The following is a 17,296-nucleotide window of genomic DNA, read 5'->3' as shown; positions in this document are numbered from 1 at the left end:
TCGCTGTGCTGAAACCGCTTCCAACGCCCTTCTCATGTCGCTTTTGGTTGTTGCCCCACACGCGCGAGAGTGTCCCGAGGGCCTCCGTCCACGAATTCCCTTTGTCACCGGACTCGTACACCCTGCGGCGGCCGTCATCGCACGCAGTCATCATCATGAGTTTTCCCTTCCACTCCACGACGGAGGGATCACTGCAGCCGTCGGCAGACATCCCCTTCGACAGATTCCCACTCGCATTGTCTGAGGAGTATATGATGAGCGAAACGGCCTTTCCATCCTTCGTCCCTTCCATTGGGAACACAAACGTACCGTCCTTCATCTGAACACCCGATCCACCGCCGCCAATCAGCCCTGTCAAGGATTCGTGTTGGTTTTCAAACTCAGTCCACGGGATAACGGAAGCGTCTTTCCAATAAATCTTTTTTTTACCGCTGCTCCCATCATTACTGACGTTTCCCACAGCTACCAAAAGTCCCCATTTAGCTGCTGCAGCTGTGCTACCAGCTGCTTCAGTCACTTCAAAACTGTAGGTTCCAGCAAACATGTAAATAACACTCCCATTCACAACTGTTGTTGGCCGGCTCACACGTACTTTCGTCCGGTTTTGGGAGGCATTCTGAGTAACGTTTAGGAAGGGAAACTTCCCTTGTTCAACCTGAAATTTCTCCAGTACTTGTGTCCTCAGTTTAGTTGTATCCAATTCTTTTGATTCTTTATCGGTCCACTCCAGGAGCTCCGAGGCAATCCCAGCAAAACCGCTGTTACTGGTTTCCGTGCACTGCGCCTCGGCAACGGCAAACACATCATCATTCATCTCAACAAGAACTGGAACACGTAAAGAACTCACTGTTTCTCCTTCATTCTTATCTCTCCAAAAAAAATATGTTTTCGGTGAAGATCTCAGACTTGCCCTCCGCGAAGTCCCATTATTAGTGGCTGTGGCTCCACCAGTGTCGCAGCACATCATCACGACGAGGAGGAGCAGCATCGCAGAAGTGAACGCACGCCGGGACATGTTGGGCCTCTGCGGCTCACTCTCTCCTCCTTCCCTCCTCCTTCCGCTGGATCCGGTCACGCGGCGACGGTTGTGTGTGCGGGATGCCATCACTGCAGCAACACGTGAGAGCATATAAATATGTCTGTGTGGGCGGTGTTTGTGCTGTTGGTCCTTTCAGAGCCTTCGAATTTCACAGTAGCGTTTAGCGCTTGTTTGCTTTCTTCGTAAGAGAGTGAAAGAAATAAAGAAAACAGGGTAATAAAATATGGCTGAAGGAATAAACACCGCCACCCATCCACAGTGAGTGGCACCATCATCCCGCCGCAGTCACTCCCAAAAACAACAACTCACGCACACAGACACACGGAACGAGACGGAAGAACAGTGCACCGGGAACACACAGCGACTGCCACCAATAGCAGCAGGAGTCACGGCGGGTGTGTCGTTATTCACGCGTCAGTACACACCGAGCAACGCCCACACACGATAACAACCAGCGGGAGGCAAAAGGACACGACAGTCCTCGAAACACCGACACGCTGCCGCCCGTCGTTCAATTCTTGTCCCTCCAACGCACCCGCTCCGCCGCTGGCGCACATCACCCCGCACAGACGAAGAATCCCACATCGGCCGATGAGCAGCAAAAGAGAGACGGCAGCGCGTGCAGCTGCTGTGCGGGAGGCGATACGCACGTACCCCAGGCACCCTCAATGACACACCACCCAATCAGCTGCATGCCGCCAACACCACACCAGCAAGATGTCAGAAAAATGAATTGCAGGCTTTTTTCCTCCTCGCAAAAGCCACCGCAGCCAGAATCTTCTGCGTACGTGCGTTTTCAGCGTTCACGCCGCTCCAAAGCATGTACGACGTGGCGTGTGTTTGTGTTTGTGTGTGTGTGTGTCTGTGCGTATTTACATGTGCTTGTGTGTCTGTCAATGCCTATACCTGCAGGGCGGCTGTGCGGCAAAAGAGCGTCCAAAGAAAGCAACGGCGGAGAGAGAAGCGGATAGCACACACGCACTCCCACGGCGTCGGAACAGACGAGCTTCTGGAAACCCAAATCGGCGGCTGTGGGCAGATTGGTGCTGCAGTGGAGAAGGTTGCGGTGACGGACATTTTCTTGCCAACACAAATTGAACGCAAATCTGCTCTTTTCCCTTGTGGCTACCGTCGGAATCGTTGTCCGCGGGGTCGGCATAGCCGGGCGGAAAAACTAGGCAATGAATGAGGAGGTTCTTCGTGAAGACACTCTCATCAGGGGCGATTCCTATAACTTCTCCGCGAAGACTTCGGTGGGCGCTGTTTGAGGATACTTGATGCCTCCAGCTGCTCGTGAGATCCGCCAGCGAAAAGCGTTTTGCGACACCTCGTGGCCCGGGTGGAACAAATGGCCGCGCCGCAGGAGGGAACTTGCCCGTGACGGCCTTTTTCCTCCCGCTCGCGGGGCGTTCCTTCGCCGCAAGGGCTTTTTCTTCCATTCTTCCTGGCCGCTGCACTTCCCTCTTTTCCGCGTCTCCCCTCCTCCTTGTTTCATTTCGCCGCGGCGCTTCGGCCCATGGAAGGCGCGGCGCCATCATGTCGGCCCCGCTCCGTGTCAAACGCCGCCCTCTCATGGGAGGACACGTGTGCTGCGCGTGTGCCCGGGCGGCGGGGACGTCTCGTCACCAGCCCGCCACCTCCCAGAGACGCTGGTTGCGGGTGGCAATGCGATTGGGGCGGTACAAATGCTTGGCATAAACCAAAATGAGAACGATGCTTTAGCGGTCCACTGTTGTTTTGCCTCGAATGAATGCGGAAAATAAAATCCAAGTTACACCAAAGGAGCCTGAGAGAAATTCAGGGAAGTCCTTTGCAATTGTCAAGGCTTCAGCGGACAAAGACAACATATCACTGCGCATGTTTCTCTTTTTTTACTGGTATGCCATTGCCATTTGGGATCGTTTCACTGCGTGAATAACTTCCGACAGTACTTTGTGGCGTCTCGGCTTTTGTCTCTCTCTTCAACTAGACGACCCCTTGACTGTCATGAAAACACACGCTGACGGAACTTGACCGACCCACGACACAGAGGGCAATGAGTCACATTTGTTGCGCATGCATCGCATAGGCAATAATGTCCACATGGAACGAGCACCGTTTCCTTGGGAGAAAAGCACACCACGCACCTCTCATGCTCATCCGTCTGTTTATCATCGTCACCATTTTCTAATCCATGACGCAATCGCTGTGAGACTGCTGTCGCATGGCCTTTTGAGGGTGAGCTGACGCCTTCTTCACCAAAACAAAGCGGGATTGAGCCTTCAGCTGACAGCAACTGGCACAGCTTCTTGACGACATCACAAAGTGAGGATGAAACTGGATGCCATGCTGCTAGCTCCGGCGTGTGACAACGTCCGGTAGCATCAACGTATTTGTGGTTGCTCGCTATCCTGCAGCCTTGTTCCGCGCTGAGGAGAAACACCAGAGGAGGCTCAATGGGGTACAAGTGCGTCAGCCATATCTGCAAGGGCAAGACATAACGATGTGGTGGCGCTTGTTCACGGCTGTCTGGGGTTAAAGAAGTGTGGTCGCTGTTGCTCTTCTTAATAGTAATAGGAAGCCCACCATAGATGCAAAGCTTTTCCTGTTGTGTCACTCCCCAAGTGGCGTCGCGACAGTAGAAATGGAAGGTGTTGCACAAATTCTCGACGTCGTGAAGGATGCGGCCCAGAACTTCAGGCTTACAGTGTGAGGAGCTACTAAAGAAGCGAGTAATAATTTCGTTCATGTTATGCTTGATTGTATGCTTTCCCCTAAAGGGCAGAAGGAAGCCACTCAGGAAAGGGAGAATAAACCATGCAGCAATAATAAGGTTGTGGGGACCTCGTAGAAAGAAGGTCAGAGCGTCTTCTTTTCCAGTTCGCATTCCCATTCGTAAACCAAATACAGAGCCTCCCTCTCCCTCTCTCTTTCTCCATATATATATAGTTCAAAGGAAATAGCGGGTGCGCTGGAGAAGGAAATTTCACCACCCATATAGGTATTCAATTACAGAAAAAAGTCTCTCGCAGAAACCCGCATCTATGGGCAGGAGAAAAGAGATGGAAATTCACTCGGTGGGTGAAAAACGGCCCGAACTCACTTCAACAGCGGTTTCTCCAGCGGGCTCCATGCGTGTGTCGCCTTTCATCGGCTGCATCGGAAGGCAACGTGGATCCGCGCCTTGAAAACGCCATGCCTCCAGCAACGATGTATAAGATCGGGAAAGAATTATTTTCCACACGCCCATTCCTCAAGCATGCGGCACGTGCAAGAATCCCAAGCTCGTGTCGCCAAGACAAGTTCCATAAACCAACTTTCCAAATCGATGGAACGCAATGTAAATTTCCAGAATCCAGTGCCAAATATGAGTCCATTGCGTTTCTGTTGCTTGTTCATCGTGTTTTTTCCAAATAAATTCCATAACCCACACGCCGGCCACCGTCTTCGAGCACGTCCGCCCTGCCGAGTGGAAACGTAAAAGGAGGTCCCGGCCCCGGAGAGGGCGTGAAACGCGCACGATACGCCATGCCACCGAGCTAGCACGGTGGAACGATGATCCCCCGCTGCCGAGAAACAATGCAACAAAGAGCTACACAATTAAAGAACTATTGTTGAGTTCAACAACGCCGCTTTTCATTTCCATTTTTGCCGAAGAGGAAATTACACCCTCATGGCCATAAATTCTAAACCAAAAGCGGATTCTACTCTAATGGTGCCACTCTTTTTCAGGTGTTGGGCTAAGCATATCTTTTCCTACCACCGGCATCCCGACAAAAGTATTTTGCCGTCAAGTTGAACATTTGTTCAACAGAGCCGCTGTTCTCCCAGTAAGCGCACCGCACGGCGTGACGCCAGATTGCGCAAACAGTTCTCCTTCCTAACACTGCGCTCCATCGAGCAAAACAGCGTCTCACGATAATACAAATAAATAAATAATGGAAAATAAACAAGCAACCGCCGACGTCTCGCACGCAATAAAAGCTCCGGCAACCAGAGAACAAACACCCTTCACAGGTGCTCGTATAGAGGCAAATAGCTATTAATCGCCCACCGCAGTTTGCTGCATGCCAAACGTCCCAGTGGCAGAGATAACAACCCATAACCGCCTATACAAAGCAATATTGGGCTGGGCTGCTGGCCGGATCCTGAAATGATCTAAAGAAGTCAAACATGACGGATGAAGAGAAAAGTTAAATAGAGAGGCCGTGGGTTCGCCACCTCCTCAGTGTCTGCTCCAAGAATATATATTGGGACTGCCACTGTCATGACACGATGTACTTTGTTAGTACTAGATATATTATAACTCACGAAGTGGCAAACTTTGGACTCCTCCTGCCACAAGACCCCGCCGCTTCCCTTCGCCAAGTCCTGAAGTGTAAACACGCGACCACGCGATATGCCGTCTGCAGGGTTTTCTGCTGACACCACGTAGGCAAAGGATGCCTGTATCCCGCGAGACTCCAAAAACTCATTTTTCCGTTGCGGCTCCCGCGTCAAGGCGTGTGATTTCGAACTGCCTTTATTCGCCGCTCCTTGCAGCAAAGTATTGCCACCAACATGTCGATAGTGGACCAAGAAATGGGAAGGCAACCAAAAACAAGCTGCGCACAGAGAGCACCTCGGCCCGCATAATAACAAGAAGGCTTCCTCTTCCATTTTCCTCCAGTAATATTAGAGTAACAGGGGTTTGAAAGAACTCAAAACATATTCGACCATGAATCGAAGAATCAGTCCTAACGGCACACGACAAATAAGTGCAATTGATGACACACTTAGGATTGTCCTCAATAATTTGTCTTAAACCCCCACCTCACCCCACGAGGCAAACACATAATGTGCCCATTGTATATATGCATGCACACCCATGCAGGCCCGTTGGTGCTCTCTTTTGCACGACACGCACCGCTGCCGTCCTGCCTGGCTGCATGGGCGGAGCACCGTAACTGTTTCTGTTTTGTTTCCATTGCATTGAGTGGGCGACCTCTCTCTCTCTCCCTCTGTGTGTGTGTGTTTTGCTTTACGGGAGTAATGAGAGTGTGTGCGCTGGTCGTCCCACGCTTCGGCTTTTTGTTTCTTCTTTTTTTAATTGTTTTATTTGTTGTGGTTGAGAGCACCTGTTACCCCTTTCTTTATCGATTATTGGTCTGCTTTGACTGCAAACGTATGATTTTCTATTTTTATTTTATTATTTTCTTTTGAGGTATTGTGAGTGTTTCTTATCCTTCTCAAGCCAGTAAATGTTTTCTGTTACGTACAGCATGCGTCAGTTGATCCACGTCACACCACGGTCTGCAGTGCTGTTGGTGCTTCTGGTTGTGATGATGGTTGTGATGTGTTGTGCTGGCGGGTGCTTTGCTGCCAGCCTGACGTGCTCCTGCTCCTCTGAAAAGGCGATGCGTGCGGACAGGGCGAAGTCGATCCCGGCTGTGGTGAGGGACGTGCCTCTTGGATCTGAGGGTGCGTCGCAGACATGCAGCGTCATTGGGAGGAATGGATGGGCGCCCACCCGCATCGATGTGTCGACAAGGGACCTGGATGGCACCAGGAAGTATTGCAGCTCGGAGCGGTATTGTGCAATGAATTCATTGTTGGCAATTGCGAGTGTGAAGGTGACGTTTTTCTATGCTGAGGAAAGGGAAGTATTTGTTTCGTTATACTTTGCAGCCACTGTCCGTTAATGGCCTGCGGGCTGTCCGTAGCGACGTGGCCAGTTTTTCCCTCTTGAACGGTGCTGTCGTGCGAGAGGTGATGTTTCCAAATAGTCGGATGCTCAGTTGTCGAGGACGGGGGCATTCCCACTGCGTGTGCGGCACGGCCTCCCGTGGATTGTCGGGGCTCAGCGGCTGATGGGGGTTGCAGCAGAGGAGTGGCTGAAGGGCTACGGCTGTCATTGGAGCCTGCAGAGGTGCGTTGTCCGTTTTTTGCTCGTTGATACGCCTGACATTTTCGGTAGTGACCTGCGCGTGAGGCACCTGTTGGGGAGACCGCGGAGCTGTCGCAGAATCCACATGTGAGGCCTTCTGCAACGATTGGAGTGCCGGGGTTCGTGCGTCGGGCGTGTGCCTTCATACTGTGGACGGACGAGAAGACGCTGCCGCAGCTTGGGCAGGACGACGTTGATCCGCTGCTCGTCGTTCTACGAGGAGGTGCCGTCGACACGCCAGGTGGAGGTTCCGGAGGAGGTCGGGGCGGTCCTGCCTCTTCAGTGTGAGGAAGGGACGGCACCACCAACACAAAGGGTTGCTTGTGATCTGCAGGGCGCGTGCCGGTCTGCCGAGGAGTGGGCAGGAGTCGCATTGTATCTGCGCGAAGTCGTGATTCGATGCCCGATGTCTGCCTGCACACCAGGAACACAGCCCTTGCCACACCGACGAGCGCCTGGCGTGCGGTGTGTGCGAATTCTTCTTCCTCCTGGAATTCCTTCCAGTACAACCTCTTGACGGCGGCAAGGAATTCCACGTGCCAGATCGGGACGCCTCATTGCTGCAGGGATCGTGCAATCGTGGCTTCTTCGTCAGCGGCCTCATTGCGTGGGGCGCTGCAGTGCGATGGGGGAAATATAAGGTGTGCGGGGTGAACTCGCTTCACCAAGGAAAGCAGCATAACCCAAATCTCTTCAGCAACGCAGTCACGCACGGCCAGTGGGGCAGCGCGGAGTGCCTCAGTTGCCGACAGGGAGTCGGTTGACACCGGGGTTTGTGTGGACGATTGGGATGTTTCCGGACGAGGAGGTATGAGATGTCTAAAGCCAATTTTCAGTGACAAGGCTCTCTGCTCCCTATGAGCGTGCGAGTATGCCGGCTGCTGCACGATGGACCTCCACAGGGAGACCATTTGTCTTTGTGGGGCTGTATAATGGTGCAGCGGATCCAGATGCGAGTGCAGCGAGTGATGAAGAACCGTCTGTCCATAATTCAAAATTATAATCTTCTAGAGAGGAGTAAAGGGAATTAAAAGCCGTGCGCTTGACATCGTCAGAGGCGTCGTTGGCAAAGGGTGGCCGATAAAATTTCACGTTATTGCAGCCCGCAGCGTCTCAGGGAATAATTCGATGTCGGGTAATAGGAGGAGCGTGATTGTGGTTGTGTGGTATCCCAATAGTGCCACATACACATTCTAATCCATTAATAACGGCATCTCTCGGAAGTGGGATTGATGTCGCCGCTTTCCCATGCATGGACAGCGGCACAGGTTCCGAGTAGATAAGGGAGCGCAAATCCTCGTGATCATGGAGGCGTATATAGCGTTCGTGTTGATTTGTGTCACTGAGCCAGAGTATCCTCCGGAGCGGGAGAGGATTGGCTTCCAATTAGAAAGATGTATCTTCCGTTGGTGCACTAATGCCAAGGTGCGTTTTACAACTGTTGCGGTACAGTAATTCCGTATTATGGAGGTAGGTGGGGGCAAGGCATGGGACAATTGCCTCGCCAGAATACAGTGACACACCATGACCGTATCCAATCGAAAAGGATTGCGTATTGTGATGGAACGCACCAGCCTGTGCAACCGGTCGCAATTGGTAGCGGCGTGGCGTTGTCTGCTTTGCAGCGGTGGAAGCGTGCGGACCAGAATTAAGAAGTCGATCGAACGTGGTGTCGAGTAAGCGCACTGGGCGTGACTGAATACGCAGGTTCCTATTGCCAGGATGGAGATCGACCATTTCCTTGTCAGACCGTGTGTGTGAAGAGGTGTGGAATAGAGCAGCTTCGCTCTTATCATCGTTGATTTTTAGGTTGTGCTCGGCAGCCCATGTCGTTATACGTGACAGGGCGGGTTGCATTGCCGCAGCACATGCATGGATGCCCGCACCTGAGGCAACAAGTATGTGTTCGTCAGCGCACATGAGTGCGGAGGCGGAATAGATGTTGTCCATGCGCCGCGGCAGATCATCCACACAGTGGAGGAAGAGCTGGGTCCCGGGACGCTGCCTTGTGGTGCTCCAGTTGAGGCGAGTTGTTTCCGGGAGTGCTGTTCGCGAGTGCATACCCTAACATAGCGGCCCCGCAGGTAGTTGTGCAGCCAGAGTTTCGTTCGGTGGCCGAGGCGCGGAAGTCTGTCAAGCATGCCGAATAACTTCCCATTGTCAACGGTGTCGACCGCAGTCGAAAAATCAATCAGGCCACGAGCGAGCGATGGTGACGAGGGTGTTGTGTGTGGGCGCCGTCTCCAGAGCGCTCATACTCCACAGTGCTGGACTCATTCAATCCACGGTAATTTTACCAATAACAATTGTCATCGCGTCCGATGTTGAACGCGAAGGTGTGAACCCGAATTGACGTGGGTGGTGCGGCAATAACGCTGATAGACGGCGGTGAATCATTCTTTCGGTTTAGTAACACAGAGAGCAGCGTGATAGGTCTGTAACTCTCTGGGCGGCATGGACCCTTCCTAGGTTGGGGAATGGGAATAGTGTCCACCGTATTCCAGGAGCCAGGCAGGCTGCCATTTGCGAAGGAGTTGTGGATCATCGTTCTAAGAGTGCCGCGCGCAACGGGCCCGAGATGGTGCATGAACTCATTCGACATGTTGTCGTGGTCAGGGGCTGAGCCGAGCGAAGAGTTACGGATGGCTACGTCAAGTACATACGGCGTGAGAGGCCGATCCATTTCCCGGTCACCAGAAAGCAATGGAGCGCGACGAGCAGCAGCAGCAGTATAATGTAATGTGGCACGTGAAACCGCACAAAATGGGGGAGGAGCAGATTTGCCTGTTGCCGAGGCAGAGCGCAGTCCGAAGTTCAGTGCGGAGCACCACCGATTCCAGGGGATGAGGGTGCGGCGCCGCCACGCCGCGGAGATATCGCCAGCTCGGGCTGGATGAGGCCCCAATTTTTTCCGCGCGGGCTTCCAGAAGCATAGCGAAGCTACGGCGTAATGTTTGATTTTAGTCCTCCACTTTTTGGATGAATTCGGCTCGAAGCAGGCTGTCTCCTGGCGAGGCGACGTGTGTGCTTTGTGTGCTGCTTCGGCGGCGGGCTCGGCTTGTTCCATTTCGTTCGTCCAGATTGTTTTGGGCTGTCGCGGCTGCCGCGCGGGATATGGCGCTCAGCTGCTCGTAAGATACCACTGCGAATTTCCAGACATGTGGACGCGGCGGCAAGGAGTGTTTCACACAACGAAATGAAATCAGGCCAATCCGCTTTGCGCAGGGCAAAAGTGGCTTTCTCCCGCCGAGGCAGCGTGTTGGCTAGTCGCGGAACGCCCTCATCCATCCCCACCGAGTAAGATATTCAGCAGTGGTCCTAATCGATGTAGGGAGTGGATTGCCAGTGGGTGACACGCAGTACGCGATACGCAGCCACGTCAGGGAATGAGACATTACGATTTGTGATCCGCGTTGCCTGCGCCGGGTCATTTGCCAGCTCGAAATCCATGTCAATTAGAGTAGAGGGCAAATCCTCTCCTCCGGTCGTTGAAGGCGTATGACTGTCCCGGAGTCCATGATGTAAATTCAGGTCACCCGCGATAATCGCTGCGGGGCCTGAGCGACGAGTGGCAGTAATAAACGAAGAGCTCTTAACGGTTGCTGTGCGAGGGCTGTAGAGATTCACCACGCAGATGCTGGGAAATCCCTGTGGAGGTGCACGGACAGCAATGGTCTCCAGGAGGTCTGTGCCAGGGAGCGTCAGGCGCTCGCACGGCAGAGAGTGGCGCACCAGAGTGACACCGCCACCACCGCGCCCAGTGCGGCCTGAAGAAAGCTATTATGGCCGGTTAGTTTTGCCGCTGTGGCAATTCGAGTATTTGTTTCCTGGAGAAGAACGATGTCAGGTGGACGCTGCTCCAGTCGCGCAGCAGATGCAATCTTTTTTGCGGACGAGAGGCCTGCAATGTTGAGCTGCCAATTAGTGATGTAGCCATCCTCCTCGGTGCCAGAGTTCTTGCGAACGTCACCGCCACGGGTGACATCAACGGAGTGGCCGCAGCGAAACGGTCGTGCAGTTTTGCCCGACAGTCTGCAGGCAGACCGATTCACCTCCCCGCACCGGGCATGGCGTGGAACCTTCTCGAGGGGTGGAGTCGTCTTGGTCTCCGTCGTGCTCGCAGCAATGCACAGCAGCGGAGTTCCTATACGCAACCAGAGCCCCAGCACCGCGAAAAGGTGCGACTTCATCGCTGGGGCTTACCGAATGTTGTAAAGGACCTCATTTTAATTATTTTTTTCTTTCTTTTGCTGCTTGTGTTTTATTGGAATAATAATTATCTTTGTGTTTTCCCAATGGCTGTTTGACTGCTCTACACATCATTATGAGTGACGTTTTTTCCATCTTGTTTTCTTTCCTGTCCAGTCGCTGTGTCGGCCTCACTGCTGTGCGTGCCACGGACTGCACGTACGAGGACTGAAGGAACACGCCGGATGCCGGATGAATTATAAGGGATTTTGTGTGGGCTGGTGGAGCAGCAAGATCTTTTCTTTTTTTATCAGATTATTTTCTGCCATTTTTGCGGGGAAGATGTATACACAAACACACGATCGTCTATATTGTGTTGCATGGCACATGAAATAAAATTGCGACCTAATCTATTTTCTTCATCCTTTCCGGTGTTACTGCCGGACTATTAACCCAGTTTTTATTTATTCTTACTTTAATTTCTGATTTACGGCGCGCTGTGCATTTTTTGACGTTTATTGGTTTACTGTTTCTCATGAAATGAGTGCTGCTGGGATGGCTGTGTGAATTGTTTCTTTTGTTTTTGCTTCACTCTGCGTTGACGGGAAGTTAGTTTGTGCTGAAGGCTGCACGCAAGTGACAGGAGTGATGGCGATGATGATGGCTGGCCGTGTGCTGCTGGTGTGTGCCCTCTGCGTGCTGTGGTCCGTTCCGGCCGATGGAGATATTGTTGTTGTTTCTGGTGGGGAGGACAACATTCTGAAAGAATTATTTATTCCAGTTGCGAGATTGCAGTTAAGACGAGAACAAGGAGCAGCAGAAGCAGCAGCTGACGCAAAGGCAGCAGCAAAAGAAGCAGCAAAAGAAGCATAGGCAGCAGCAGAAGCAGCAAAGGCAGCAGCAGAAGCAACTGAATCAGCAGCAACAAACGCAACGACAGCATCAGAAGCAGCAACAAAAGCAAAAGCAGCAGCAACAAAAGCAAAGGCAGCAGCAGAGGCAACAGAAACGGCAGCAGAAGCGGCAGAAGCAGCAAAGGCAGCAGCAGAGGCAGCAGCAGAGGCAGCAAAGGCAGCGGCAGAGGCAGCAGCAGAAGCAGCAGAAGCAGGAGAAGCAGCAGTACATGCAGATGCAGCAATAATATTAGCAACATCAGCAGCAGAAGCAGCAAAAGAAGCAGCAGAAAAGGCAGCAAAAGCAAAAGCAGCAGCAGAAACAGCCGAAGCAAAAGCAGCAGCAGCAGCAGCAGAAAAAGCAGCAGCAACGGAAGCGGACGCAAAAGCAGCAGCTGCAAAGACACCAGAGGCAGCAGCAGAAGCACTGCGAGGTACAGGAGTCGGAGAAGACGAGGTAAAAAAAGCAACACATGATCAGGATAATTCAGTTGAACACCATTCTGGAGAAAAACAAGAGCTTATAAAAGAAGAGGAACGACAAGAAAAAGAACAGCATGAAAAGCAGCAACACCAACAGCGTGAAAATTCCGCAGGAAATGGTGAAGAATCCGCGAAAGACAATACTGCTAATGGTACAAATGCAACCGCAATTAAGGACTACAGTGACAGCAGCACCGCGGTCTCCCACACCACCTCCCCTCTTTTGCTTCTTCTTGTTGCGTGTGCGGCTGCTGCGGTGGTGGTGGCCGCGTTAGAGTGAGGGAGAGAGAGCCGTGCACCGCCCGCACACACACTCGTCCTTCTCTCTCTCTGTGTGTGTGCCCCTTGCATGGACTCTCGCCCTCAGCTCACCCCACGAGGCACACACATAATGTGCCCATTGTATATATGCATGCACACCCATGCAGGCCCGTTGGTGCTCTCTTTTGCACGACACGCACCGCTGCCGTCCTGCCTGGCTGCATGGGCGGAGCACCGTAACTGTTTCTGTTTTTATTGCATTGAGTGGGCGACCTCTCTCTCTCTCCCTGTGTGTGTGTGTTTTGCTTTACGGGAGCAATGAGAGTGTGTGCGCTGGTCGTCCCACGCTTCGGCTTTTTTTTTTTACTCGTAAATTTAATTTTTTTTCGGCTTGTTTCAAAATTCTTTTTTCATTTTTTGTTTGTTTGTTTTTCCAACGTCCCCACATCCCTTTTTTTGCTTTTGGGGGCAATCACTATGGACGTTTTTTTTCTTTTCTACTCTTCCCTCTTTAATTGTTTGTTTCTGCACTCCTCCTGTGAGGGGTGCCGTGTGTTTCCGCCCAACTGCTCCACTCGCACACCCACCGACACGCTCACGACGACGGCCCTGTGCGCCTCGCCTGCTGCACGCATGAGGAGGGGCGGCGACGAACGGCGCGCTGAGGGAGCCGTGACGTGTGGGCGTGCGACGAGGGCCTGTGGGGCGGAGCGCACATTTCTTCCCTCTTGTTTTGTTTTCTTTCATTGCGGTCAGGGCGGGCAGACACCCGCAGCGCCACACACACAGCCACACCCTGCCGCCGTGTTTTTAAGATTTCTTTTTTTTTTTGCTGCGCTCACTCTCCCGATGGAGTGACGCGACCGCCGTCGTGTCTGCGTGCTTCTCTCAGTCCCCACACACGAGTGACTGTGCTCTGCGGGCCGCACTCACGCGCCGATGAGAGGGCTGAGGGGAGCAGCAACACGCAGATGACCCCGTGAAATATAAACGATGTGCGGACACACAGAGGGTCGGACGGCTGAAAGACATTTAAATATCTTTTAATTTTATTTTGCGGGCAAAATACATACAGACAGTTTGGTGTGGCCACACGGCAGCCGGCAGCTTTTTAAATTTTTGTGGAACAGTAATGGACGATTTCTTTTTATTTGTAATTATTTTGTGTGATGGGGTTTGTGTAAGACGAAGGGGAAAGCTTTTTTTTGTTTTGAATAAATACTGTGTGAATTGCCGCTGCTTGGACTGCGGTGCAATCGTGAGTTTGAGCGGTCTTCTTCTTGTTGCTTCCGCCACGCACCTCCGCTGTACATTTTGTGCGTCCCTCCACATACTCTGCTTCCTTTTCTCTGCTTCTTTGCTTTGTGTTTCTGCAGGCACACACACAAGATGCACATTGCAGTGGATTTGAATGCTTCTTTTGCAGTGCATGCTGGCAGCTGCGTGTGGCGGCTGTTGTCTTCCTCCGTGGCCATGAGGAGAAGGGAGGAGGGAGTGCGCAGCCCGCGTCACCTTTCCTGCGGGTGTGGAGCACCGCGTATGGGCAACAAAAGGAAGAAACACGTCACTCCTGACAGTGCGTGGCAGGCAACCGTTGGGGAAAAACACAGGAATGCTAATTATTCCAATAGGGCAAAGGCAGCAAAAATAAATAAATAAAAGAAAATAAAAAAGCTTAAATTATTGACAAAACTCAGTGGGTAATGCTGGCAAGCTGCACAGTTATTGCTCCACGAAAAGCCGCAGTTCCACCCTCCCTCACACCTCAGCAGAGTGCCGCAGTGTCTCACAGCCCCAGAAGCAGAAGCAACAACACGCGAGACAGACACCCATGCACGGTGATGTCACCAATTTCGGCCATGGTCAACAAATCCGTGAAATGTCCGTGCTCACAAAAACCGTTGCTCACAAGTGATGCTGCGTTGTGCTCCGATGGGATCTCTGGTTTCCCAGACGTTGTGCGCAAATAATCCTGTGCGGCATCACCGCCACACGACACGTTATCACTCGTTCAACATTTGCTAGGGCTGTGTTGGGCTCAGGCGTGGCTGTTGCACCATCCAAGGGCATTAGATCACTGTTGCTGAGTGAATCAGGGCCGCTGCCCGTGCCCACGGCGGTGCGGGCAGACGTGCCCTATTCATGGTCAACGTGTTATTAGTCGCTGGCAACTGTGTTGGCGGTGTACGGCTCGTTGCCTCTTGTTGAGCATGCGTCTGGATCCGCTGCGCTGCCACTTTACTCCCCGGACAGCCGCGCTCCCTGTGGGCCTCACCGCGCAGCTGCTGGCAGCCTTGCGTGCTCCTGCCGAGCGGAGTGTCCTGCCACTGAGCTTGGCCACAGACAGTTTTCAGTTCCCCGCCTGGCAGCAGCATCCCAATCGCCCACACGAATTCCTGCCGCCACAGACTCCCTCTCGGCGATGGAGTCACTCCGTCTTGGCTCGCTGGCGGCGCACGACGACGTCGCCGAGGAGATTTGTGTCGTGCCGCTTTCACTGGTGGATCGAGTTCGCACTGTTGGCTTCAAATGCTCACCATGACACTGCGGAATCCCACGCAACGTGACGGCGGACGCTGATGCCGTCATTGCACGATCCCTCCCGCAGGACTGCGTCAATGCCTGGCACGTGGGCCTCCTCACTGCAGTCAGGCGGCCGTACTGAAAGAAATTCCAGGAGGAAAAGGAGGGCGCGCACACCGCATGACGTGCGCTTCTCGGTGTGGCGGAACTCACTTCCTGGTGTTGACCCGGACATCGTGCTCGATCGGCGGATCTCCGCACAGGCGCGATGCGACTCCTGCCCGCTCTTCGACAGGCCCGCGCGCCCTGCGGATCACAAGGAACTCCCTGTGTCGGTGGTGCCGTCCCTTTCTTTACCGAGGAGACCGGCCCGCCTCTGCCTCCGCCGGAACCTCTTCCCGACGTGAGCACCGCAACATCTTGTCGACCAGCGAGCGGCGGATTGATGTCCTCCTGCCCAATCGGCTGCAGAGTGCGCCCGTTTGTCCGCAGCGTGACGGCACATTGTCCGACGTGCTCGGCCTGGCGTTATAATAGTCAGCGAGGCCTCACATGCGGATGCCGCAATGGTTTCATCGTCTTCTTGGCAGGCACCTCGCGCGCTGGTCGCCACCGAAGATCCAAGCATGCCAGTAGGCAAGGCACGCAGGAAGCACAAACGCGGACACTCGAGATGGACCCGGCTCTTCCGCCACCGCCTCACCACAGACGCCACGTGCTGCTGATCCCCGACGGACCACGGGAGACTCCGCCTCATCCACTTTGGTAATGTCCTGTCATTGAGAATATGGATTGTGACTGTTTGGGACTGCTCCAGCCTGCACGACGGCCTGTTTGCGACGGCATACTTGCCACTTTTGTACGGGGAGCCCTTGCGCTATTTACTCATTCCGGCGCGAGAAAAACAAGATAACAAGTTATTTTGTGATGGATATTGGCTGCACTTCCCGTGGACCAACAATCCACGTGGTGTGCGGGGATCTTCTTTTTTATTATTATTTTTACTTTGCTTTTGTGTTGCTGTGTGCGCTGCACCTCCTCTTGTGTGTGCGTATCCTCCGTGAGGGGTGCCGACACGACGGACCGCTCTCGCCGTGTGTGCATGCGGTGGAGCCTTGTGTGCCGCTCCTGTTTGCTTCTCCCTCTTCCATCTGTGTGTTGGTGTTGCGGCAGGGCTGTGTGTGTGCGTGTTGCTGTGGATTGGAGTGTGTGTCGTGCGTGGTGTGCGGCGTACGGGGCATGCCTGGCTGCTGCCCTCTCCTCATGCGGTGTGCCCTCTGTGTGCGTCTGCCACACCTCTCGTCTCCCCTGTTGCTCTCCATGTCCCTCACTGTGCAGATCAGCTCCACACCACTGAACGACCACACTCACGATGATGACGTGCCGTCTGCTGTGCGCCCTGTTGGTGCTCGCCCTGTGCTGCTGCCCGTCCGTGTGCGTGACAACAAGTGAAGGTAAAGCTGGTGAATCTGTTTCAAGGGTTGACGAGAAAGGGGAACTCGATGGGGCGACGGATCAGCAGAGTGCAACTTCTTCGCCACAGACAAGAGAGGAGGAGGAAGAGAAAGAGGAACAGAAATCAAGTACGTCGACTCATACGTCACAGGAAACGGCTAAAGCAACCGGAACGCCACAGTCAGAAAGTAATTCCAATAATACAAAGGATCAAGATCATGGGCAATCCACTAAGGAACAGACGGAAAATACGAACACTAACACGTCAAATGAACAACATAAGGAATCAAATGCACCAACCACGACCACCACAACTACAACAAAAGCACCAACCACAACCACTGCACCAGATACACCAAGTAATACAACTACAGAGGCGCCAAGCACGACGACCACCCGCACACCGTCACGTCTTCGCGAAATTGACGGCAGCCTCAGCAGCTCTGCGTGGGTGTGTGCCCCGCTGCTGCTCGCCGTATCCGCGCTGGCGTGCACCACTCTGGGCTGAAGAGGTGTGTGTGGGCTGTGCGTGCCAGCACTCAACCACGG

The 17,296-nt window shown here is 53.2% G+C and overlaps 5 protein-coding genes and 2 pseudogenes across 5 annotated transcripts, besides 8 other annotated features; 3 read left to right on the top strand and 4 right to left on the bottom strand.

Annotated features, from left to right (window-relative positions):
• Window positions 1–1,129, bottom strand: Tc00.1047053509971.90 (trans-sialidase, putative; the record flags this gene model as incomplete). Its single annotated transcript, XM_803743.1, has 1 exon — window positions 1–1,129. A coding segment is annotated over one exon (1,129 nt), but the record flags the coding sequence as incomplete, so codon positions are not given.
• Window positions 1–17,296: a sequence feature (areas not merged during assembly with more than two copies in the genome that could not be assigned to a particular haplotype).
• Window positions 1,874–1,933: a microsatellite.
• Tc00.1047053509971.80 (hypothetical protein, conserved) lies at window positions 3,024–3,905 on the bottom strand (the record flags this gene model as incomplete). The annotated part of the gene is made up of 1 exon (XM_803742.1): window positions 3,024–3,905. One exon carries the CDS (start codon window positions 3,903–3,905, stop codon window positions 3,024–3,026), a length of 882 nt encoding a protein of 293 aa, XP_808835.1.
• On the bottom strand, window positions 4,759–5,121 carry Tc00.1047053509971.70 (uncharacterized protein; the record flags this gene model as incomplete). Its single annotated transcript, XM_803741.1, has 1 exon — window positions 4,759–5,121. The coding sequence occupies one exon, from the start codon at window positions 5,119–5,121 to the stop codon at window positions 4,759–4,761; it is 363 nt and encodes a 120-aa protein (XP_808834.1).
• Window positions 5,148–5,373: a mobile genetic element.
• Window positions 5,148–5,831: a mobile genetic element.
• On the top strand, window positions 6,259–6,699 carry Tc00.1047053509971.60 (surface protease GP63, putative; the record flags this gene model as incomplete). The annotated part of the gene is made up of 1 exon (XM_803740.1): window positions 6,259–6,699. One exon carries the CDS (start codon window positions 6,259–6,261, stop codon window positions 6,697–6,699), a length of 441 nt encoding a protein of 146 aa, XP_808833.1.
• Window positions 6,854–10,718: a mobile genetic element.
• Tc00.1047053509971.44 lies at window positions 11,781–12,788 on the top strand (annotated as a pseudogene).
• Window positions 11,942–12,192: a microsatellite.
• Window positions 12,216–12,395: a microsatellite.
• Window positions 14,413–14,442: a sequence feature (AT_rich).
• Window positions 14,533–14,913, bottom strand: Tc00.1047053509971.27 (annotated as a pseudogene).
• Tc00.1047053509971.10 (mucin TcMUCII, putative) lies at window positions 16,665–17,255 on the top strand (the record flags this gene model as incomplete). Its single annotated transcript, XM_803739.1, has 1 exon — window positions 16,665–17,255. The coding sequence occupies one exon, from the start codon at window positions 16,665–16,667 to the stop codon at window positions 17,253–17,255; it is 591 nt and encodes a 196-aa protein (XP_808832.1).

The sequence above is a fragment of the Trypanosoma cruzi genome, genomic scaffold, assembly GCF_000209065.1.
Source record: "Trypanosoma cruzi strain CL Brener 1047053516559 genomic scaffold, whole genome shotgun sequence".
Classification (NCBI taxonomy): Eukaryota; Euglenozoa; class Kinetoplastea; order Trypanosomatida; family Trypanosomatidae; genus Trypanosoma; species Trypanosoma cruzi.
This window is presented reverse-complemented; position numbering and strand designations above follow the sequence as displayed.